Raw genomic sequence first — 24597 nt, 5'->3', positions numbered from 1 at the left:
TTAGCTCTCAGGTAAAGTTTGACAGTCATGAAATCGCAGGAGGCAAGGTGAGTAAAGTTGCAAAATAATAAACATATTTTCAGTATACAGTAATGAGTAGAATATACTATAATACAGTAAAGTTTAAATAGATAAAAGTGATTATGATTTCTAAAAACCGTTTATGTACTATGATATTTAGAATAAGTTCTGGATCTGAAGAGGTATATTCTCTGATCACTTCTGTACCAGCCACAGGTAAGAAAACATCAATAAATACAGGATTTCACACCTTTCCTTACAGGGATATTTTACCCAAAGGTGAAAATTCAGTCTTTATTTGCTAACCCTCATGTTATTACAAACCCATATAAATGTATTTCTTATATGTAACACTAAAGGAGAATTTAAGGGGAATGCATCTTCTTTTTCAATAAAATGAATGTGAATGGTGACTGAGATTTCTGCTGAACCCTTTAACATAAACCTTGAGTTTTATGCACCTTAAAGAATTTTTCATAAAGAGGTAAAAATAAAAATGCATTCTTCAAAGCAATACTGTGTGACCATTTCAATATTCATCACCTTGTGTATTATTATCCAGTTTTATTCCAGGACAATGCATATTTTTTTTTTTTCGGCACAGAGATTGGACATATAATAAAAATTTTTATCATTTTTATTTCATTTCAATTGAAGTTGCTGGTCCTCTAAGAGAGATGGTAATATCACCCAAAATGCAAATGTGCATTCAAAGAATTCAAAGAATAAAACTGATGGAAAATATGTCTTTATTTACATAACATGGCTTTCCTTTGATGTAAAGGCAATTAAAAGTCATTTTCCAAGTACTTCTATTAAGCAAGAAAAACTTATAAAGTTTGAGAAGAATCCACATGTCATCTTCTGATGAAAATGTACACTATTCTTACAAACAGCAATGTGAAATATTCCCATTTTTCCACTTCATGCATCTTTTAAATAAAAGTCCAATTCAAATTGGGAAGCAGGCAAATAATACCGAAATGAATGACGTTTCTGCTTATTTTTCCTCTGTGCTGAACACAGTACAGATTAAGACTAAAGTTGTGTACTAAATAATCTCAAATCACTACTACATGGACTGCTTTTAGCTATGATGGCTGATAGTGGTTACTAATATCCAGTTATGTTCGCTTGTCCATTTGTAAGAATTCAAAATCTCTCATTCTAATACTGTTTTTGACTGTAATTATCATCTATCCTTTGAAATCCAAATATCAAGAAGATGACTTTTGTTTCTGTGGACTGAGATTTCATGTTTGGTGGAAGCAAGTCTCTCTTATATCTTATTTGAGCGTGTTATAAGCCTAATGGTCAAGGCCTGGGTCAGAGGTCACCTGCTGATGAGGAAGTACAATACTGGGAATAGAATGGCCACAATTGGAAAACTCAAAGCATTCGCTGATCCACATTCCACAGGGTTCTCCTGTAGAGACAAAAAAGAAAACGCAGTTAGTTTGTGCACACAATCCTTAGTCTAACTCTAACCCTTTGGTAAATATGCAGAAAGTCTTAAAATACACTTGTAATATTGCACAATATTTCAGCTCTTTTATAGGAAAAAAAATCATAGTAAAGATTTTTTTGGCACTAAAAAATATTGACTGTAAATAATGTGATTGAATGATCACTGTGCAAAACAGGTTTTAAAGAGAAATGTTATGGTTTAATGGTTTTTCTTTTCAATTAAAGCGTGTGATTTATTGCTTTTTTTAAATATAAAAGTAGATTTGTAAACGGTAAACAAATATACAAAAATATGATTATATAAATATAAAAATATTATATAATTTGGGGGGTTTCCATGTTTTATGGGGACTTTCAATAGAACATAATGGTTTTTAAACTGTACAAACATTATATTCTATCCCCTAACCCTCACATTTTTCCATTTCAAAAAACACAATTTAGTATGATTTATAAGCTTTTTTCCTCATGGGGACTGACAAATTGTCCCCACAATGTCAAACATTTTGGGTTTTACTATCCTTATAGGGACATTTGGTCGCCACAAAGTGATAAATACATGCGCGCACACACACACACACACACACACACACACACACACACACACGTGTTGTTCTGCCTATCATTATGAGGACTTTCCATAGACATAATGATTTTTATACTGTACAAACTATAACTCTATCCCCTAAAACTAACACAACCCCTAAACCTAACCCTCACAGAAAACTTTCTGCGTTTTTACATTTTCAATAAAACATTGTTTAATGATTTTTAAGCTATTTAAATTATGGGGACACTAGAAATGTCCTAACAAACCACATTTATAGCATAACAACCTTGTAATTACCAGTTTGTAACCTAAAAAATTGTCTTCATAAACCACATAAACATGCCCACACACACACACACACACACCTCTGGATGGAATGGGTGACAGGACTGTGGTCGTCTGCGATCCTTCTGAAACTTCAGTCTGTCACACTTCAGAGACTCATTATGTGCTTAGCAGTCAAGGGTAATTTTTACAAGAGTTCAACAAGTTCAAAGCAACAACAACTGGGAGTGGGATAAGGGGAATTTTACATCATGACCACAGTGAAAATGTACTGTGCTTTAACCTTGTTAACCTTGTTTAATCTCACCTCTGTCTATTGATAGACTATGATCTTGAAATGGAATGCATAGACTAACTATTGCCAACAAAAGCATTCATCAGCCAATTAACATGGACAATTGCATCTATGTGAACTTCTGCAATTAATCAAGATGGACTTCAAAGACATTGGTCATTAATCTTACAGTTCAAACACCATCGATGTTTAAACACTGACCCTTAACACTTACTTAGTTTAATAATTTTAAACCATGACTTTAACTATACATAAGTAATATTTACATTATATTCATGATGTTAGCCAGAGGGGAACTGGCCCCCAGAGTGAGTCTGGTTTCTCCCAAGGTTATTTTCTCCATTAATCTACATCTTATGGAGTTTTGTGTTCCTTGCCACAGTCGCCTACAGCTTGCTCACTGGGGATATTAATACAATTATTATTAATTATTTTTAAACACGATTAAGAATCATATTTTATCTAAATTACACAATGATGATTCATCGACTTTATAGACATTACAGTTTTATCGTCTGTTAATGCTGATCTTCTGTAAAGCTGCTTTGAAACGATATGTGTTGTGAAAGGCGCTATACAAATAAAATTGACTTGACTTGACTTGTGCAACCCCGCATACACATGCATGGACGTTGCATTTTGGCTTCGCTATATGCAACCATAATTTAAATTAATTTAAATCAACTGAGTTCAGGAGACTCTGTGCTGTCAGTAATGGGTTAAACCTTCGTAGCACAGAGTCATGTGACGAAACAACATGGTGCCAGAACTACATCTGGTAAGAAACCTGTTTGAGTCAAAAGAGTAGAGTTTCTAGTTTCATCCGATTTGGCATTTTTAAAGTTTAGCAATTTTCACAAAACGCCACAATGTACTACTTATGACTTATGAGAAATATAGTATCAATCAATCGATGACAATAAGACAATAAAGTATCAATCAATCGATGTATCATAATGTGTACTATAGTGCATTTTTTCCTTAGAAATCCAATATTCACTTTGCATTTTCACATTGAGAATCAATGGTTTCATCCAAAAGCTGAATAATGCAGCTTTCAGACGCTTTATATTGAGTTAGGATTAAAATAAGGTGCATTTCTAACTGTTCTGAGACCAGTGCAGACAGACAGCACACTGGAGGTTAAAGGAATAGTTCACAACAAATATGATTTTTGGATCGTCAAAGCACTGGCACTCGTGTACTTCTATTATATTCTATACAAGCCGGTTCTCGCCTCCTCCTTTCCATTAATCCCTTTGCAGTGTCACTTTTGAGAGTCAGGTTATATAGTATCTGTGTTTGTCAGCTTATGAAAGGATATACATGATTTCAATGGGTTCCATGGTTACTGGAGGGGTGGAGCTGCAGTCACATTTATTCTCAACTACCACCATGAACAGGTTACTGCTGGGAATCTGCTGAATAACAAATGTCCTGAGCAGGGAAAACAGAAATCAAGAAGTGAGACTTATATAGGAGAACTGTTGAAAAGTATGTCAAACAGTTCTCTTAAAGCAAGCTTGTTTCTTGTTTGCTTTGGCAATTTGATATTGAAGGCATATGGTCTGTGTTTTTGTACAAATTACAGTTTCATCAAAGCATCACTAGAACATGACTACATTGCAAGGATTTAATCAAAGATTTATTACAAACCTATATTGGGCCTGGGTAGCTCAGCGAGTATTGACGCTGACTACCACCCCTGGAGTCACGAGTTTGAATCCAGGGTGTGCTGAGTGACTCCAGCCAGGTGACTAAGCAACTAATTGATTTTTTTTAATTTTTTTTTTTTAAACATCCAGTGAGTGGCAGTTCTGCAGACAGAAACACTTTGTTAATGAAAGAGGTCAACGGAGAATGGCCAGACTGGTTGGAGCTGACAGAAAGGCTACGGTTATTCAGATAATCCCTCTGTACAATTGTAGTGAGCAGAAAAGCATCTCAGATTGGACAACATGTCAAACCTTGAGGCGAATGGGCTACAACAGCAGAAGAACATGTCAGGTTCCATTTCTGTCTGCCAAGAACAGAATACTGAGGCTGCAGTGGGTAACGGCTCACCAAAACTGGACTGTTAAAATCTGGAAAAATATAGCCTGGTCTGATGAATCTCAATTTCTGCTGAGGTACACAAATGGTAGGCCCACAGGTTACCTGAGTCACCGTAGCCTTTCTGTCAGCTCGAACCAGTCTTGCCATTCACCGTTGACATCTTTCATCAACAAAGCATTTCCATCCACTGCCGCTTACTGTATGTTTTTGGGACCATTCTGAGTAAACTCTAGAGACTGTTGTGTGTGAAAATCCCAGGAGATCAGCAGTTACAGAAATACTAAAACCAGCCCATCTGGCACCAACAATAATGCCACGGTCTAAATAACTGAGATCACATTTTTTCCCCATTCTGATGGTTGATGTGAACATTCACTGAAGCTCCTGTCCTGTATCTGTATGATTTTATGCACTGCACTGCTGCCACACCATTGGCTGATTAGATAATCGCACAAATAAGTAGGTGTTCAAAATAAAGTGGTCGGTGAGTGTATAATGCTTAACAAATAATTAGTTAATCTACACTATGAATATTAATACTAAATATGAATTAAATAATAATGATTGTTAATGTTGCTAATAAGTTATTATAAAGTGTTCTTGATTTACAGAAAACAATGACAAAATAATTTACCTTGCAAGAAATTTTAGCGGCAGCTTTATTAAACCATAGGAGGTGCCAGATAAATTTGAAAGAACACTTTCACAGAGAAAATAGTGAACATTGTGAACAAGTATTTGAATCACTTCTCTACAAATAGTGCAGCATGTTTGTGTTAGAAATGTCACATGTACACACACCTACACAAGTGTTCTCACCGTATACAGCCATCACAGTCAATGTTGCCAGTGGTCTCTTTGATGGTGCGCTCAGACACAAAGGCTGGATACTCAGTGTCACATGGCACCATCATTGTCCTCTGAGCTCTCTGGGCTGATGGACAAATGGACACATACTCAACAAACTTGACATTCCCATATAATCCAAGCCTGTGTATTATAGTTTTATAATATATGAACATAGTAAAAAAATGTAAGCCACTGATGTAAATAAATAATTGTGACTTATTTTATATTCAGCCTGACATCAAGCAAGCAATGACCATACACTGATGAGCCAATACCTTATGACCACCTGTTTAATATGCTGTTGGTCGTCCAAATGCCAGCAAAACAGCGCTGACCTGCTGAGGCATGGATTCTACAAGACCCCTGAAGGCGTCCTGTGGTATCTGACACAAAGATATTAGCAGCAGATCCTTCAAGTCCTGTAAGTTACGTGGTGGAACTGCCATAGATCAGACTTGTTGGTCCAGCACATCCCACAGATGCTCAATCGGATTGAGATCTGGGGAATTTGGAGGCCAGTGCAACACCTTGAAATCTTCATCATATCCCTCAAACCATTCCCAAACAATGTGTGCAGTGTGGCAGAGCACATCATCCTGCTGAAAGAGGCCACTACCATCAGGGATTAGCATTGCCATGAAGAGGTGTACCTGGTCTGCAATGATGTTTAGGTAAGTGGCACGTGTCAAATGGACATCCACGTAAATGGCCGGACCCAGGGTTTTCCAGCAGAACATTGTCCAGAGCCTCACACTCCCTCCACTGGCTTGTCGTCTTCCCACAGTGCATCCTGGTTCACTTCCTCAGGTAAATGGTGCACACGTACATGGCCATCCGCATGATGTAAAAGAAAATGGGACTCATCGGATCAGACGACCTTCTTCCACTGCTCCAAGGTCCAGTTCCGATGCTTGTATGGCGTACGATGCATTGCAGGCGCTTCTGACAGTGGACAGGGGTCATCATGGCCACTCTGTGGCTACGCAGCCCCATACGCTGTAGGGTGTGATGCACTGTGTGTTGTGACACATTCCGCCCATAACCATTATTACGTTTTCTGTGACTTGTTCCACAATAGACCTTCTGTTGGATCGGACCAGATGGATTATCCTTCTTTGCCCTCCCACATTGATGACCTTGACATGTGGCTTTGTTAGGAGATGATCAATGTTATTCGCTTCACCTGTGAGTGGCCATTATGTTTTGGCTCATCAGTGTATATTCACTCAAACAGTTATAAATAAATCACATACTGTATTATTACAGTACTACTGTATGCAGTTGGCCTACCGCTGAAATGAAAAATGACAGGAGCATAAAACCCCATTAACCATTTAAACATGGGTGAACATGATTCCAAAAGATACCTTTTACTGTTGAGTCGTAGTTCCACCAACTGTACAGGTTAAACTCAAGCAGAAATCTGTGATAAAGAGACATTTTCCACTCAGAAACACACACCAACTGACATTAATAATTATTAGGCAAAAGCCTTCTTTCTTACATGACAAGTTCAGTCAAGAGCCATTTCATTGTGACGAAGGGCTGAAAAGAAAGAGCATAGTGTGTCAGAGAAAGAATTCAAAGGCACGGATAGTCAGACATTACAGACGATACTTACATACATGTTGTACTTACATCCAGTAATGTGCGTGCACTGTCACTGCTGCCTGCATACTCTTTACAGAGAGCCTGATAGTCATATAAATTAATCCTAGCAGAAGCAAAAGGAGAGGAAAATTAAATGTATGCATTTAGTAGACATTGTCATCCAACGTGACTTATACAGGACATTGAAAATCTCACTTTTTAAACGATCCCATTAGAAGCAATTTGTTCATCACCGCTCCCTCAACTTTTCCAAAGAAGAGATTCGTCTGTAAGGAAAACGTTATGCAAGTTACATGAGGTTTTATATCTGCTGCCTTACTTTTGGAAGCTCTTTTAATACCACTGTTACATTCTTAGTATATCTTACTTGAGAAGTGTCTTCAGACACCAGGATAAAGCCATTGTTGTCTATGAGATAACATTTAATGTCCTGATGGGAGTGAGAAAGAAGGTATATTCAGTAAAACATATGATAGAAGGGACATGGCAAGCAAGACATTTTACCTTTAATTCATATATAATTCAAAGCTCAGACCTAAATGTGTCACCCCCTTTTATTAGACCCAAATGTATCACCCCCTTTTATTAGCTTACAGTTTAAGCAAACATCATCCATTCAGTTTGTAAATGTAACTCTTTTCTGTGGAATCTAATGTGCTGCAGTACCAGTATGCAGAGAAAGGGAATGATAGAATCTAGTCGTGTTCTTTTTTAAATATTACAAACCTCCACTGAGCTTGCACTTTCAAGGCCAAATACTTCAATAAATAAGTGCATTAAAACAGTGAAAGCATGGCTGTTTTTTTAAAAGTGGCATGACAATAAAATGAATATTAAAAGGCACTATAATCTAGACCTTCAGGGCTAAGAACATGTCACAATTCATAAAGGAAGTGCGGCTCATTTAGTAGTTCTGTCATGTTCAAAATGCCCCCTCTATAATGAGTGTGTGTTGAATACAGGCCATTTGGTGAGTTCCATCATTGGAAATATGGCCAAAGGGAAAGAAAGAATGAAACACATTTACCTCATTATCACAACTGATGATGCATTTGCCATCCAAAGCATTACACTGTATGGACAGATACAAAAGGTTAAAGCAAATGCATAAAAAGTATTTCATTTGCATACAGTTCCTTATATCCTTTTTACCCCATTCAGAGTTAAATTAGTTTAGAACAACAAAGAATAAAAATAACATACTGTTTCTCAGTATAGTTAACTATGTACATTTATATGAACATATATATATATATATACACAGTGCATTCAGAAATGATTCAGACCTCTTTTGATAACTGCAAATGTGTTAAAAAGAAAAACTGAAATATCACATTGACATTCAGACCCTTAACCCAGAACTTAGTTGAAGCACCTTTGGCAGCGATTACAGCCTCAAGTCTTTTTGGGTATGATGCGACAAGCATTGCACACCTGGATTTAGGGATTTTCTGCCATTCTTCTCATGTTAGATAGGGATCGTCAGTGGACAGCGATTTTCAGGTCTCTCCAGAGATGTTCAATTGGGTTCAAGTCTGGGCTCTGGCTGGGCCACTCAAGGACATTCACAGAGGTGTCCCTAAGCCACACTTGTGTTGTCTTGGCTGTGTGTTTAAGGTCATTACCCTGTTGGAAGGTGAACCTTTGGTCCAGTCTGAGGTCCTGAGCACTCTGGATCAGGTTTTCATTGAGGATATCTGTATGTATCTGTATTTTGCTATTGAGTTCAGCTTTCCTTCCACCCTGACCATTCCCCCAGTCCCTCCTGCTGAAAAACAACACCACAGCACGATGCTACTACCACCATGGCATGGCATTGTTGTAGTGGGCTAAAGCACATAACTGGTAATCAGAAGTTTGCTGGTTTGATCCCCACAGCCACCACCATTTTGTCCTTGAGCAAGGCACTTAATTCCAGGTTGCTCTGGGGAGATTGTCCCTGTAATAAGTGCACTGTAAGTCACTTTGGATAAAAGCATCTACCAAATGCATAAATGTAAAAGTAAATGTAAATCATGCTTCACCGTTGCGATGGTATTGCGCAGGTGATGAGTGGTGCCTGGTTTCCTCCAAACCTGACGCTTGGAATTGAGGCCAAAACAGTTCAATCTTTATTTTATCAAACCAGAGAATCTTGTTCCTCACAGTCTGACAGTGCTTTTTTGCAAATTCCAAGCAGGCTTTCGTGTGTATTGCACTGAGGAGAGGCTTCTGTCTAGCCACTCTGCCATAAAGCCCAGATCGGTGAAGTGTTGCAGTGACTGTTGACCTTCTGCAAGTTTCTCCCATCTCCACACATGAGCTCTGAAGCTCAACCAGAGTAACCCATTGGGTTCTTGTTCACCTATCTTACCAAGGCTCTTCTCCCCCTATTGCTCAATTTGGCCAGCTCTAGGAAGGGTCCTGGTTGTTCCAAACTTCTTCCATTTAAGAATTATGGAGGCCACTGTGCTCTTGGGCACCTTCAATGCAGCCAATATCTTTTTTAGCCTTCCCCAGATCTGTGCCTCGACACAATCCTGTCTCTGAGCTCTGCAGGCAGTTCCTTTGACCTCAAGGCTTGTTTTTTTTTGCTCTGATATGCATTTTCAGCTATGAGACCTTATATCATAAATCATGTCCAATCAATTGAATTTACCATAAGTGGACTCCAGGCAAAGTGTATATACAGCTCAAAGATGATCCAGAGAAATAGGATGCACCCGAGCTAAATTTCAAGTGTCATAGCAAAGGGTCTAAATACTTATGTCAATGTGATGTTTCAGTTTTTTCTTTTTATTAAATTTGCAAAGATGTCAAAAATATTGTTTTTACTTTGTCATTATGGGATATGGAGTGTAGATTGATGTGAATTATTTAAAGCATTTTAGCATAAGGCTGCAACAACACAATGTAAAAAAATGGGGGGTCTGAATAATTCCTGAATGCACTGTATCCACATATTTCTGTTCTTACCTGTCTACTGGCAGTCCAAAATTTTCTCTGAAAGAATTCCAGCTTCATCTGAATTCCTACAGCTTTGGGTGTCATAAAAATACAAAATAAATAAATCACATTTTGTTTAATACAGTATTGTTTAACAGTATTAACATAATAGTGTAATTCAACAATATATAACATATATACACTACCAGTCATAGGTTTGGACATATCTACTCATTCTTTATTACTACTCTTTACCATTACAATTACACTTTAAAATAATGGTAACATAATTAAAAAAATGAAATAATACACGTGGAAGTATGGTAATTATGTTAAAAACGTTAATAAAGCAAAACATTCAGATATCTAAGCTTCTTCAATGTAGCCATCCTTTGCACAAAAAGTTCTTAAAAAAAGGGGTTTTTAAGATAACAAGAAAAATAAATTCTATAATGAAATTTATGAATAGTAGTGTATATTAATCTATTCTACTTGCTTTGCCATTAAAAGTCATGTACCTGCCACTATAGGAGACTTCCTGTCATCTAGTAACTGGATAGCAGTGCTTGCCAAAACCACACTTTTATTTTCTCCTCCTTAAAAGAAATAACACAATTTAACATAATTACTCTTCAAAACCATGGAATGTGCAGACTGGTCAAATGAATGCTTGCCCAAATAGCTTGACCTCTTATACATTTCCACCACCAGATGGCGGTATTTAGTTGCATAAATATTTATCAGCCTAATTCCATCAAGACAGACTACTTAGTTTGCATTTTCAGATCAAAAGCAGCATGGATTGAAGCAAACACTCAGTTACATGAAAAAACAGAGATAGTTTATAGTGATACAGGCAGACGAGAGTGTGTTTGATCTGAGAGAAGACGAAAGATCACACGTAATATGCGTTTATAATAAGGACTGGGATGTAATGATCCTGATCTGTCACACACACACACACACACATGCATAATGTGTGGACGTAAAAGTAGGGCACATTAATTACAGGCGAAGGAAAGCACGATAAGCAGACAGCCTGTAAGAGGAAAGCAGTACAGTGTAGCTATAGTAACAAACCACAGGCGTTCGATGCACACAGACATGATATTAAATCATCATATAGAGCCTATTTACTGGTGTGTCATAAAACTGCAATTCATAAGATCCAACTGAAATATGTTCACGTTAAACGATGATCTATGCAAAACCAAGCAAAGATGTGTGTTGGAGCTATGCTAGTATGATTATTGCTGATTATGGTGATAATTAGTGGTGTTGGCTAAGGAAATCATCATTATTACAACTGCTCTTAAATAGGGTTAGGCATTCGAAGAAACCCCTAAGTATTAAGCTTTAAATTCGTACCCCATGCTACTGCTACAGACATGAATAATACCTCACATTGTCCAGCTTGCTGAGGAGAGGTTTTACTTTTCTAATCTATAAGACTTATTTCCCCTGGTGGGAGATAAAATGGGTAAAAGAATCACATATACTTACATTGTGTGTGCATGCTCTTCTTAAAAGAATAAATAAAAAACTGACTATGGAATGAACATTATCATGTATAGAATTTAAATCAGAATTAAATTAGGACTCCATTAACATTTTTATTCCACTCATTACGAGCCACAGATTTCAAGAAATGCTTTTTGTTTTACCCCATTGCATGGCATTATCATTAAGATGCTGGATGTAATGTTGCATGACAGTACATGCAAACAGAGCTTTGGATGTGCATTTCTGTGCTTGAACATCTTACCTGAACTAAAGGGAATTGAGTAAACAAATGTGCCTGGAACCTGCTCTGCCGCTCTTTTGTACCACAGAGGAAAGTGATCAGCATTGAAAACGCCTTCTCTATCTTCAGCAGTCAGGAAATCTCTGAAAATATAGGCAACGAAGACATTGTACTCAATTATTAATTAATTACTCATCGGTTTCACTTTGAGTCTTTTTAAAAGGCAAGAAAAATGAGACCAGAATCTGTCATTGGTCCATCACTTGGATTAGGACTCACTGATTGGTCAGCTGTTCTGGCACAACAAATAGGTTGGTTCTGGACAGTCCAGTGCGGGTGCCAAGGAAGGCAATCTCAACCCCTTTATCAGAGTTCCTGTTAAAATGAATGAAACCATATAAAAAGTAACACAATATTTGAATGGTCAGATTCACAAAGCAGGAGTGAGTATCTGAATACATTTTAGAAAATGTGACCACCTATAAAAAGATGTCGTACAAGTTTTGAAGGGATATTTATATTTTCAATATGAAACAGCAACTTCTTTTACTTCCATATTGTAGTTTATTTATGCATGAAACAGATTATTCACAGAGGAAAAAAATGTATAATAATTTTATGTATTGATTTTATAAATCAAGGTTTGATTAGCTTGATTAGCTAAAATTGGTCCATAAAAAAATAATAATAATCATTTGAATCATTTGTGTACAATGATTCCATGTGTTTGAAATTAATTTTATTAACTTAAAATTTCTATGTCATCTCAACACAAACACCTTGTGTAGAAAGAACCTTGTTGAATTGGCTAAACCAAACTATATGTGTAAATGTAACTCAAAAAAATCTCTTATTTCTTTATGTACTAACTAGTACAAGTGAATGTTAGCATTCTAAACTCATGCTGTTTGGAATGAGTTTTCTTAAATTAAAATGACTGTTATCTCAACACTAACACTTTGTGTAGAAAGAAACTTGTTGAATTGGGTAAACCAAACAAAACTAGATGTATCAATGTAACTCAAATAAATCCCTTTTATTTCTTTATGTACTAACAAGTAAAGTGAATGTTAGCATGCTAAACACATGCAGGTTTGAAGCACAACCCCACAGAGTGTAGTTTAGCAACTATGCTATGGTTAGCACAGCAGTTGCTCACTGTAGCAAGCAAGCAATTTCATGTGTGCCATCTGCCTGTCCAAATTGTTTACTCAAGCTCCATTCTTCAACATAATTGTAATTCCCAAACTCTTCTAAATCTCAACATAACAAAACAGTAAACACTAACAAGTAACTTCCTTTATATTCTAATTGCACAAAAGCATAAAATAACACTTAACTTTAACATTTACTCTCCCTATCAAGTCCCATGCAAAGCATACTGGGAAATGGAAATCCCTGCCCAGATTCATCAATGCTACATTAACAACACTAAAACAATTAATGTAGTCCCAACTCATAGGATTAAGTAAACTTCCATTTCACAAATTTAAATGCATAGAACTCGGTGATAACATGTTCTAGAATTGAGTTACCTTAATTATTTTTAATTAATTAAAATGTATATGACAGGTGGTTGGAAGGGAGGGGTTGAAAAATTAGAGGGCTTGATGATGTCTGCTGAAAAGTGAAGTTGTCTCAGAGGCGGAGAAACTTGATGAAAGATTACAAGGACAAACTTGTTTCTCTGGAATAATGTGACCAATGAATTGCTCACAATAAGACCAGGAACATGTGTTAAGAATATTCAGTAAATTGGGTCAAATTTATTTTCATGTTGACTTCAAGTTACTATACAATAATGGAGTTAAATGTCCAAACTCACTCAGACTTATTGAGAGCTAGTCCAGTCCAGTATGCTTCTAAAGGCGCAGTGACCACAGCATCAAACAAAACTTGCTGAATCAGCTCTCTTTCACCTACAGCAATCAAGAGAGGACATTTACACACTCCCCAATACTCTACGGACTCAAAATGTAATGGGGACAACTGAAGCAATTTAAATATTAAAATAATAAATATAAAAGTCTTACATTTGAGGTGTGGTTTACGGTTGGTCATGTAGAGTTTGATGGCCTGAACTTGAGTCAGGTAACGATGTTCATGGTGTTCATCTGTGTTACAGTACGTCCTGAGATAAAAATAAACAAATAAGGATACAATATATTTACTTGAGTGATTGTCAATATAGTACAGTAGTAAAGGTTGAAACCTATCACTTGCTGTCAATACTGTATCTTCACTAATAGAAAGGATGTGATAGATCATTACCATTCATCAGCTAGGGCAACATCTGGCTGCTCCAAGTCATGTAGACCTAAGGTGAGGATTAGAAATTAGGAAGGATTACAGAAGAACTGTGGGTCTCTGGAACGCTTCTGAGGTGATTGTAGGGTTAGGTGCACAGTGTATGGATGGGTCGGAGAAAGAGTCAGAGAGTGAGAGAGAAGGCAGATTCTGTCTTTCCAAAAGCACTGTTGTCTAGAATAGGCACTGATAGGTAATCTGGATCTAAAAAGGAATTATGACATTCCCAAGGAGAAGTAGATCTCAAGTGAATAGATGTCAGTTTACCTACAAAGGTGGCATCTTAAAATTTAGCACCACACATAAGGTGCACATTTTTTTTTAATTCTGTATTTAAGTATTTCCGTAGATATGTTCATATAATTTGCTTCGCTATGACAATACTTTACTTTTTATGACTAATACATTTAATTTACTTATACCTACTAATAAAGACAATATATCCCATCCTCACCCGCTTCTAGTGAAACATTTCCCTTGAAGAAGTATTTGCCATGTCCTCGAGAGAGGGCCACACCTACACTGTAAAACACAGGAAAACCACACATTTTTACCAAATTATAGCACTGTCCCACTTTTCACTCATCCATTTTTCAAATAAATAATTTTACAAACCAAAGCTTAAGAAACAAACACATTTTATGTAGAATATCACTGTGTTTGGGGCCCAGATATCAATGAAATACAAATAAATTAAATGCAATTCGATTTAATTAAACTTAGTTCAATTCAAGTAAGCAAGCCAAAGGTGACAGTGGCAAGGAAAAACTCCCTAAGAATTTTAACATACCTAAATGGGGTTCCTTTAATATCAGTGTAGTAATAATCATTGTGCATCGTCAGGACACGTTTCTGGTGGGGGAACAAACAGATCAAGTCAAGTTTAGCCTTTATATGAGGTGTATTTTCAAAATTTTGCAATAAACATGAACAGCATGCTTAGTCAATTTTAAAACTGTGATTGCTCTTGCCAAATATTCTACAACATTTACATGTGTTCTTTATTTAATTCTTTTAGATAATTAGTTTATACCCCTTTGTCCACAGTTCTTTTCACTTCCATTGAAAAAGTGCCCGTTCGTCTGTTCACCATTGCAGTTCGCAACTACAAATAATCATATTGATGAAACAGGGAAGCAGTATGTAATCACTTCATGCTGTATGTAAACAAATCTAAGAGGCTGTTTGCACCAATTGTGTCCTTGTGCTCAAAAAATAGACACAGAGAACAAATACAACAGATTGGAAAACGAACATAACTGAACGCAGGTGTCTCAAGATGCTTTCAAAAGTAGAAATCATTTTTACTTTAAAAGGTGTCTGAAAAACACAGCATGCTACTGTGTTAGATGCTGAGACATGGCACGACAGTGAAAAACGTCCATCTAGCATATCTTTACATAGAAAAAACTTTTGAAAAACAGCAAAACCGGATACAAAAATGCATTTGGTGTGAAAAGCCCCTAAGAATATTGTGCTGTGTACAGTCATTATAAACACAGAAATAGGTCCATACAACGTCCTCTGTGTCTTCCCATTCCACCTCAGACAGGTCCACACTGCTGTAACTGGGCTTCTTCCTCTTCTGGCCCTCCTGGTACTGCAGGAAGAGACACACAGAGGACAGGACGTTCTTTAAAGTAAGTCAGTGCAGTTACAGTAAGGAACTGGGATCATACAAATAACATGATGGAGATAGTAGCAAACGGGTAGTCTGTTCTATATGCACAATTAGACTCTCTATATGTGTTTGGTTGAAAAGAATGTTTATTAATCTTGCTACTTGGGGCCCGTCACCAGTACTGCATTTATTTGAGGTGTCTCTATAATCAAAATCGGGTCTTGGAGTATCCACTTTTGAGCTGATTATATAAATATTATGTGTTACTGTAAATAAGAAAAACATCCAAAATATGCAGTACTGGGGGACTGAATGAGCAGGATTGAGAAACACAGGTTTAAGAGAATGGTTACTGTTTAAAATGTATCTGAGCAGCCATTTTACAGGGAGTAGTTTCAAATATGGCTAATCTTTTTAGTAAGGTCAGTCATTTAATGGCTCTGTTCCAAATCTGATGTGCCTTACAGTGTACAGTCTACACCATGCACCTTCTAAGGCAGCATCGTAACAAAAGTGACTGAATTGAAACGCTCAACATATTCAACAACTCTGTTAAATATCACTCATAATTACACAATTAATGTTCCTCTCGTGACACAAGGGACTTGACTTAGGGTACCTACACACTAGAGGTGTAGAAGTAAAATGCAAGGGTTCATGAAAGTGACTTTTAACTTTTCCTACAACACTTTCAGACGTAGGCATCCATTGAACATTTTTCAGAAAAGTGGGTCCCGTTGTTCTTTCAGAAATCCAATTAGCTGTTTTCCTTTTTTTCAAACTCAAACTCTTTCCACACCATATCCACTGAACAAGAGCAGAGTTTTCTCTGGTGCGTAAGTGCACAAATGCTTATATTAGCATGTAGCTAAGCTAATATCTCAATACTAACCAGAAATATTGGGTGGAATAGTTCATTAGAAGTACTGATTAAAATATATTGTATTTACTGTATATATTACAGCATTGAGCTCTTCTGCAGTCCTACCAGATTATCTGTGAAGGATATATGCTATGCTATGCTGCTTTAGATTATAGACAAAACAAGGTATGGCAGCATAATTTTGCTTCCTACAGTCTTTGTGTCAGGAGTGCACATACAATGCCTAAAAATACTATCTGGATAGGCAGCTCATTAGGGTTTGGAACAGAGCCTAATTATGCTTATAATGTTTAATATGTATATTAAGTTGAAAAAATTAAAGACTGCACACTTGAGTCTAGTCCAACTGTTCATAATAAATGTTTGTGATTAGTCCTAATAATTCTCATTATGGCATTAATTACATTCAATAACAGTAAATATTGTCCATGTTTAGTAGTGTACAATAACAGAGAGTCGTGTGTCTTCCATAAATACACTCTAGAATGCTGAACAAACACTTTTAACACACACTCAGAATGGTTTATTAAAGCCTTGAGTAATGCACACCACCGCTATGCAAACACAAACTAATACACAGCAGTACTGAGCCACATTACGACGAGAACACCAATATGTTCACAAATACACAGAGATGCACGCGCACGCACACACAGTCACAGGTGGTGACTGAGAACAGGGTGAGGGGTGTCCCTGTGAAGGGTGAGTTACCTCGGTGCTCTGATCAGCCCTGGCAGGCACATGAATGGGCTTTTACTCCTGCATGCAATATATCAGAGGAAAAGTGTTGGGATTAAAATAAACTACATCTCCCATGACCTCAACGTCCCACCAGCGCTCTCACAAGCACACACTGCATGTGTGGGTAGATTTTACCTGAGCCAGCTTGTCTGGGTACCCTTAAAAAAATCTAGATGTCTGCAAACTTGCTGCAAACTAGCCGCAAACTTGCCACTTATAATTTTCACATGCAAATTAGCTTGCAATATGTATGCCACAAATTGACAGCTCTTCACCGGTAGTAGTTACACCAGCAACAGTGAACAGTTTGTTGCTACTGGCAAACACTTCTGTGGCAACAATGAAGAGATTGCCACAAATCTCATTTGCATGTGAAAATAATCATTGGGAACATGTGGTAAGTTTGCGGCAAATTTGTGAGATCTCTTGATTTTAGAAATTATATGTTTGTTTGGTTCTTAGATTCTCTAGAAGCTAGTGTTGTTGAACTATCATCATTTGATATATATTTTAGGCAGTTCTGAAAACATATGCTGCGTTCTGTTCAACTTCCTACTTGGAAAACTAAGTATTGGTCTCTTTAGAACAATAATGTGCGTTTCCGAATCTGTGGGTGTTTTCAAACTGGGGTGGGCGTTTCTCAACTATCCAATGAAAGTAGTGAATCTCAATGTAGTAGACAAATCATGTAAAGCGTTTGAAAAATGCCCATCCTGGTTTGAAAATGCCTACTGATTGGAAACACCCATTTTTGTTCTGCAGAGAAAAGCCTTGGAAAAGCGCAAAGGACTTCCAACTTGGAAACTCAGAAAAACTCAGAGTCTGCAGAAATACGGATATAATTAGTGTTAACAAACCAAAAAATAGAAACATTTGAAAGAATATATACAGATGAGCCAAAACATTATAACCACTCACAGGGGAAATTAGTAACGTTGGTCATCTCCGAACAAGGCCACATGTCTAGGTCTGGGTAGATTAGATAGTTAATGAACAATCAGTTCTCATACTCAACATGCTGAATGCAGGAGAAATGGGCATGAGTAAAGAAGGGTCAGAACATCTCTGAAATGGCAAGGCTTGTGGGGTGCTCCAGGTCAGCGGTGGTGAGTACCTACCAACAGAGGCCTAAATGACAAAACTGTGACAAGGTATTGAGCACCCAAGGCTCATCGATGAACAAGGGCAATGAAGGCTATACTGTCTGGCCCTAACTGATAGAACTGTGCATTGTGGCACAAGTCACAGAACATTTTAATGATGGTTACAGGAGGAATGTGTCAAAACACACAGTACATCGCACCTTGCTGCTTATGGGGCTGGTTTGCCGCAGACGGCCCATGATGACTCCTGTCCACCATTGAAAGCACCTACTATGGGCACATGAGCATCAGATCTGGACCTTGGAGCAGTGGAAGAATGTCGCCTGGTCCGATGAGTCCCGTTTTCTTTTACATCACGTGTACAGCCATGAACACGTGTGCTGTTTATCTGGGGAAGTGATGGCTTCAGGATGCACTGTGGGAAGACGACAAGCCACTCTGGTCAATGTTCTGCTGGGAAACCCTGGGTCCAGCCATTCATGTGGATGTCAATTTGACTCATTCCACCTACTAGGATAATGTACCCTGACACACTGCACACCTTGTTCAGAAATGGTTTGAGGAACATGATGAAGAGTTCAAGGTGTTACCTTGGCCTCCAAATTCCCCATATTTTCAATCAGATTGAGCATCTGTGGGATGTGCTGGAACAACAAGTCCGATCAATGGCGGCTCCACCTTGCAACTTACAGGACTTGGAAGGATCTACTGCTAATGTCTTGGTGCCAAATACCACAGGACACCTTCAGCTGTCTTGTAGTGTCCACGCCTTGGCATGTCAGCACTGTTTGGCGACACGTGGAGGACCAACAGCATATTAGACAGGTGGTTATAATGTTTTGGCTTATCTGTGTATCCTGTGGATATAGATGTCTTGGTGTAAAATGTTAATTTCTTTGATCAGTTGCAAAGGAAATTAAGTAATATTGCCCCATAGCATCTGAAAGTTATGATACAGGTCAATTAGTCATTATGGGCCACACCAAAAATGTACTGGCTTATACAGTGCTGTGAAAAAGTATTTGCCCCCAATTTCTTTGTTTTTCTGTTTTTGTGTATATCTCATACAAAATGTTTTCAAAAATTCAAACAAAATCTAACATAAAAGTCATGTCATTTTTATAGCGCTTTTCACAGCACATCGTTTCAAAGCAGCTTTACAGAAAACTTTAACAGAAAATGAAATTGGAATATCTATAAATTCTTAGTCGTCATTGTGTAGTTTGATTAAATATGATTGTAAAATGTGTATAAAATAAATAATTAAATAGTTAAACAATAATTGTATTTAGAACTCCAGTAAGCAAGCTGAATTTGACTGTGGCACGGAACACAAAAGTCCATAAGATGTTGGCAAATGGAGAAAAATAACCTTGGGAGAAACCAGGCTCACTGTGGGGAACAGTTCCCCTCTGGCTAAACAGCATGACTGTAATGCCAGTATTAGTTATTTGTGTGCAGTGCAAGTCATGGTTTAAAGTTTAGAAACTAACTAAGTGTTAAGGGCCAGTGTTTAAACAAAGATTTTGTATGAACTGTAAGATAAATGACTAATGTCTTTGAAGTCTGTGACAAGGAGGAGGATGTGACCAGGCCGTAAGGATGCACGCCCGGTGCTGAATTGTACTAATCAGCTGGGAGGGGGATAAAGATGAGCCAGAGTCACCAGTTTGAGAGATATAGAGACACACACAGCTGCTGTTTAAGTTGATTTATGTAATTTAAGTTCCCGGGAAGGAGAGGGGATGGACTATTGTGGAGTTCTCGTCACTGCTGTCCACCAGGGGATGAGCTGCGGCCGTCCGCAAGGAATGGAGGAGTCACTGCTGACTGCCGGTAGTCAGAGGAACCACTGCCTTCCTCCAGGAAGGGAAGGAGTCGTTACTGTCTGCCAGGGGTCAGAGGACTCGCTGCCGTCTGCCAGGGGAGGAGTAGTTGTTGTCCGCCAGAGGGTAGAGGAGTGGCTGAAGACCAGGGTACTGCATGTCTGGGGACTGGTGAGCAAGTTTTGATCAATGAGGTGCATTGCAGTTCAACTGGCAGGTTCAGTGGGGTCCATCCTAAATACAAGGTTCAGACAGTGTCCGATGTCTTACAGTTGGAGTTGGTATCAACACTTGGTCCACTTCTGGTTGGACGCTAACTGCATTTCGTTGTCTTTGTACTTGTACTCTGCAAAATGACAATAAAGTTGAATCTAATCTATCAGTTCATCCTCTGAAGTCCATATTAAAAGACTGAAGTGATGTCTGTCTAGCATCGGCTTGTCGTCATCACGTCATCACAGCGACATGTAGCAGTGGACTCCAAGCAGGAACATAGTTGGATCTGGCCAGAGATGAATCCCGAGGTTGAGACAGTGAAACAAATAGAATAATATTAGCATAAATGCAATTCAATTTATAGAGTTATAGATTATGAGAAATGTTTCAGAGAAATATTTCTGGTTTTGACAGACCTAACTAAAGCAGCCTAATTGTGAGTTGATGGATAAATCAGGTGTATGCCTTGCTAAATAGATTTAGTGTAGACTTAAACTGAGTGAGTGTGTCTGCATCCCGAAGAGTGTTATGGAGACTTTTCCATAGTTTTGGAGCCAAATAGGAACTATAAACAAGCCAGAATTTTGTTTCGTATGAACATGATGGAATATAGTGTGGTAGAAGGTCACTTACAGAAAATAATGTGGAGCTAGACCATTCAAAGCTTTGTATGTAGTTAACCGAATTTTTTAATTAATACAAATTTAACAGGTATCCAATGTAACAATGATAAAATTGGGCTAAAATTATAATTTTCTTGGTTCTAATCAGCACTCTGACAGCTGCATTTTGAACAAATTGAAGTTTATTTATTGAGCTTGCATTTCATCCTCCAAGTAATGCATTACAATAATCTAGTCTTGAGGTCATGAACACATTATCAGCAACAGAGAGCATGTGTCGTAACTAAGCAATATTTCTGAGGTGGAAGAATGCTGTTCTACAAACATTGGAAATGTTATTTTCAAAGGACAGATTGGTATCAAATATAACATCTAAATTCGGAATTGAGCAGAAGGAAATTTCTGGCCATCCATTCATTGAAACACTCAGCTAATTTAAAGAATTGTGAAATTTCATCAGGTTTAGAAGAAATATAAATTTGGGTATCATCGGCATAACAGTGGAAACTTATTCCACTATTCCTGATAATATCTCCAAGGGGAAGTACATATAAGGAAAAAAGCAGAGGCCATAAAACTGATCCCTGTGGCACTCTATACTTAACTTTTTGTTTGATTTAACAATTCCTCATTTACACATACAAAGTGGTAGCGGTCTGATAAATAGGGCCTGAAGTCCACTAATGCCAACATATTTCTCCAGCCTATTCAAGAGAATGTCGTGATCTATGGTATCAAAGGCAGCACTAAGATCTAAAAGCACTAGAAGAGAAATGCAGCCGTGATCAGATGATAAGAGCAAGTCATTTGTAACACTAATATGTGCAGTCTCTGTACTTTGATGGGGCCTAAATCCTGACAAAAATTGTTCATATATACCATTTCTGAGTAGAAATAAACATAGTTTGGGAGGACACTACCTTTTCTAGTATTTTCGACATAAATGGGAGATTTGAAATCGGTCTATAATTAGCCAATTCGCCAGGATCGAGCTGTGACTTCTTTTTTCTTTCCTCCCCTTTTCTCACCAATTTGGAATGCCCAATTCCCAATGTGCTCGAAGTCCTCGTGGTGGCGTAGTGACTCACCTCAATCTGGGTGGTGGAGGATAAATCTCAGTTGCGTCTGAAACTATGAATCCATGCATTATATCATGTGGCTTGTTGAGAGTGCTACCGCGGAGACAAAGCATGTGTGGAGGCTTCATGCTATTCTCCATGGCATCCAAGCACAACTCACCACGTACCCCATCGAGAGTGAGAACCACATTATAGTGACCATGAGGAGGTTACCCCATGTGACTCTACCCTCCCTAGTAACCGAGCCAATTTGTTTCTTAGGAGACCTGGCTGGAGTAACCAAGCTGTGACTTCTTAATAAGCGGTTTGATAACTGCCTTTTTAAAGTTTCTTGGGACATGTCCTAAGAATAGCGAGGAGTTAACAATATTAGAAGAGGTTGTGAGGTTGTGATACCTCTTTTAAGAGCTTAGTTGGTATTGAATCTAACATACATGTTGTGGCTTTTGATTTTTTGACAAGTTGTGCAAGCTCTTCATAATCTAATTCATGAAGTCATTACTGTTGAAGTTAAACATATTCGTCAGTTGAAGCTGTAATCCTAATCAATTTAGCCACAGTATCAAATAAACACAGAGGATTGTTGTGGTTATTGTCTATGAGTTTACTAAACTATGCTGACCTGGTAGCTTTTAGTTCCTGTCTGTAGCTACAGACAATATTCTTCCATGCACCACGAAACACCTCTAATTTTGTATTCTGTGAGCTGCTCTCTTGAGAGCATGAGTGTGATAATTGTACCGTGGTGCGGGATGTTTTCTTAAATTTTCTTTAATTGAAGTGGGGCGACACTATCAAGACTGCTAGAGAAGACTGTATTTATATTTTATGTTATTACATCAAGTTCGTTTAGACATTTTGGCTTACTGAGGATGTGACATAATTCTGGAAGATTTTATTTTAAGCTATCTTTAGTAGTCAAAAGAATAGTGCTACCTGAACGATAGCATGGTGTAGATTGAGTGACATAGGCAGATCGCAACAAACAAGACACAAGGTAATGATCTGAGATGTCATCGCTCTGCGGTATAAATTCTATAGTATCAACATCAACTCCATATGACAGAATTAAATCTAGCATATGATTATGGCGATGAGTTGGTCCTGACACATTTTTTCTGACTCCAAGAGAGTTGAGACTATCGATAAATGCCAATCCCAATGTGTCATATTCATTATCTATGTGAATGTTGAAGTCACCAACAATTAAAGTTACTATTAGATCTGATAGAAAATTTGCTAATTCACCAAGGTAATCGGAATACAGCCCGGATGATCTATCTACTGTAGCAAGGGCAAAAGATGACAGAGATTTTGTATTTATATCTGACAGTGTCACATTAAGCAATATTAATTCAAAAGACTTAAACTTTTATCCTATCCTCTGAGAAACACTAAAAACTTCACTGTAAATTGCAGCAACACCTCCTCAACCCTTCAGATGAGGCTCGTGTTTATATTTTAACTAATATATTCATCTGGTTAAACCAGGTTTCAGTCAAACAGAGAGTATCCAATCTTTGATCTGTAATCATTTCATTTACAATTAGTTATTTTCTTGAAAAATATATAATGTTTAGTAGCCCTACCTTTATATGATTTGTGTCTTAAATTTTTATTTTTTTCCAAGTTTGACCTTAATCAAATTTATTCTAAATGATTTAGTGCGGGGAACTATATGATATCTAGGTGATACAGTCTCTATGTGTCGTAGTTTATGTGACCTGTGTGATGTCTCAAGACAGCTTGCAGACGTTCGGATTAACCAGTTTGTCTGCTTCCTGACCTGGGCCCCAGTTAATCAAATACTATCACTATTAAGACTATGAGCCAAATTAGATAGGAGAGTGGCACGTGCCCTGGAGGGATGGAGTCCATCTCTCATTAGCAGGTCAGATCTACCCCAAAACTCTTCCAATTGTCTATAAATCCTATGCTATTCTCCAGACACCACTAAGACATCCAATGACACCACATTCAGTGACATTAATCTACTATAAACCTCATCACCATGACAAGCAGGGAGGGGGCCAGAGCATATTAAAGTGTCTGACATCGTTTTTGTAAGCTCACACACCTTTTTACTATTACATTTATTGATCTCCAACTTGCGAAGCCTGACATTGTTAATGATAACATGAATAACAATTTTAGAAAATCTACATTTAGCATTAGCCAGCACTTGTAAATTTGATCTGATGTCAGATGCCCGAGCACCTGAAATTCATTTAACAATAGTGGCTGGAGTCTCTATTTCCACGTTCCTCACAATAGAATCACCTATTAATAAGGCTCTTTCAACATGATCCTCAGTGGGGGGATCACTGAGTGGGGAGAATCGATTGGAAACCCTAACAGGAACAGGAAAGTGGTGTTGCTTTGCTGAGTGAGTATGC

General features: G+C 37.7%; 1 protein-coding gene across 2 annotated transcripts in view; it reads right to left on the bottom strand.

Moving 5' to 3' along the window:
• Nucleotides 1-774: 774 nt before the first annotated feature.
• Nucleotides 775-24597, bottom strand: part of cacna2d3 (calcium channel, voltage dependent, alpha2/delta subunit 3) — an 81192-nt gene continuing 57369 nt past the window's right edge. For both annotated transcript variants that reach the window (XM_052101544.1, XM_052101545.1), the window contains 21 exons: nucleotides 15626-15709; nucleotides 15143-15214; nucleotides 14900-14961; nucleotides 14564-14631; nucleotides 14074-14119; nucleotides 13836-13933; nucleotides 13628-13721; nucleotides 12082-12177; nucleotides 11824-11945; nucleotides 10577-10654; nucleotides 10089-10150; nucleotides 8161-8205; nucleotides 7501-7563; nucleotides 7329-7399; nucleotides 7161-7236; nucleotides 7027-7067; nucleotides 6890-6945; nucleotides 5493-5607; nucleotides 3943-4055; nucleotides 2404-2486; nucleotides 775-1447 (listed from right to left, as the gene is read on the bottom strand). In XM_052101544.1, coding sequence (XP_051957504.1) covers nucleotides 1355-1447; nucleotides 2404-2486; nucleotides 3943-4055; nucleotides 5493-5607; nucleotides 6890-6945; nucleotides 7027-7067; nucleotides 7161-7236; nucleotides 7329-7399; nucleotides 7501-7563; nucleotides 8161-8205; nucleotides 10089-10150; nucleotides 10577-10654; nucleotides 11824-11945; nucleotides 12082-12177; nucleotides 13628-13721; nucleotides 13836-13933; nucleotides 14074-14119; nucleotides 14564-14631; nucleotides 14900-14961; nucleotides 15143-15214; nucleotides 15626-15709 — 1638 coding nt within the window. In that variant the 3' untranslated portion in view covers nucleotides 775-1354. The remainder of the gene's footprint in view (nucleotides 1448-2403; nucleotides 2487-3942; nucleotides 4056-5492; nucleotides 5608-6889; nucleotides 6946-7026; nucleotides 7068-7160; nucleotides 7237-7328; nucleotides 7400-7500; nucleotides 7564-8160; nucleotides 8206-10088; nucleotides 10151-10576; nucleotides 10655-11823; nucleotides 11946-12081; nucleotides 12178-13627; nucleotides 13722-13835; nucleotides 13934-14073; nucleotides 14120-14563; nucleotides 14632-14899; nucleotides 14962-15142; nucleotides 15215-15625; nucleotides 15710-24597) is intronic.

The sequence above is a fragment of the Xyrauchen texanus genome, chromosome 32 (assembly GCF_025860055.1).
Source record: "Xyrauchen texanus isolate HMW12.3.18 chromosome 32, RBS_HiC_50CHRs, whole genome shotgun sequence".
Classification (NCBI taxonomy): Eukaryota; Metazoa; Chordata; class Actinopteri; order Cypriniformes; family Catostomidae; genus Xyrauchen; species Xyrauchen texanus.
The sequence above is the reverse complement of the archived record's forward strand: the minus strand, read 5'-3'. Positions and strand labels throughout refer to the sequence as shown.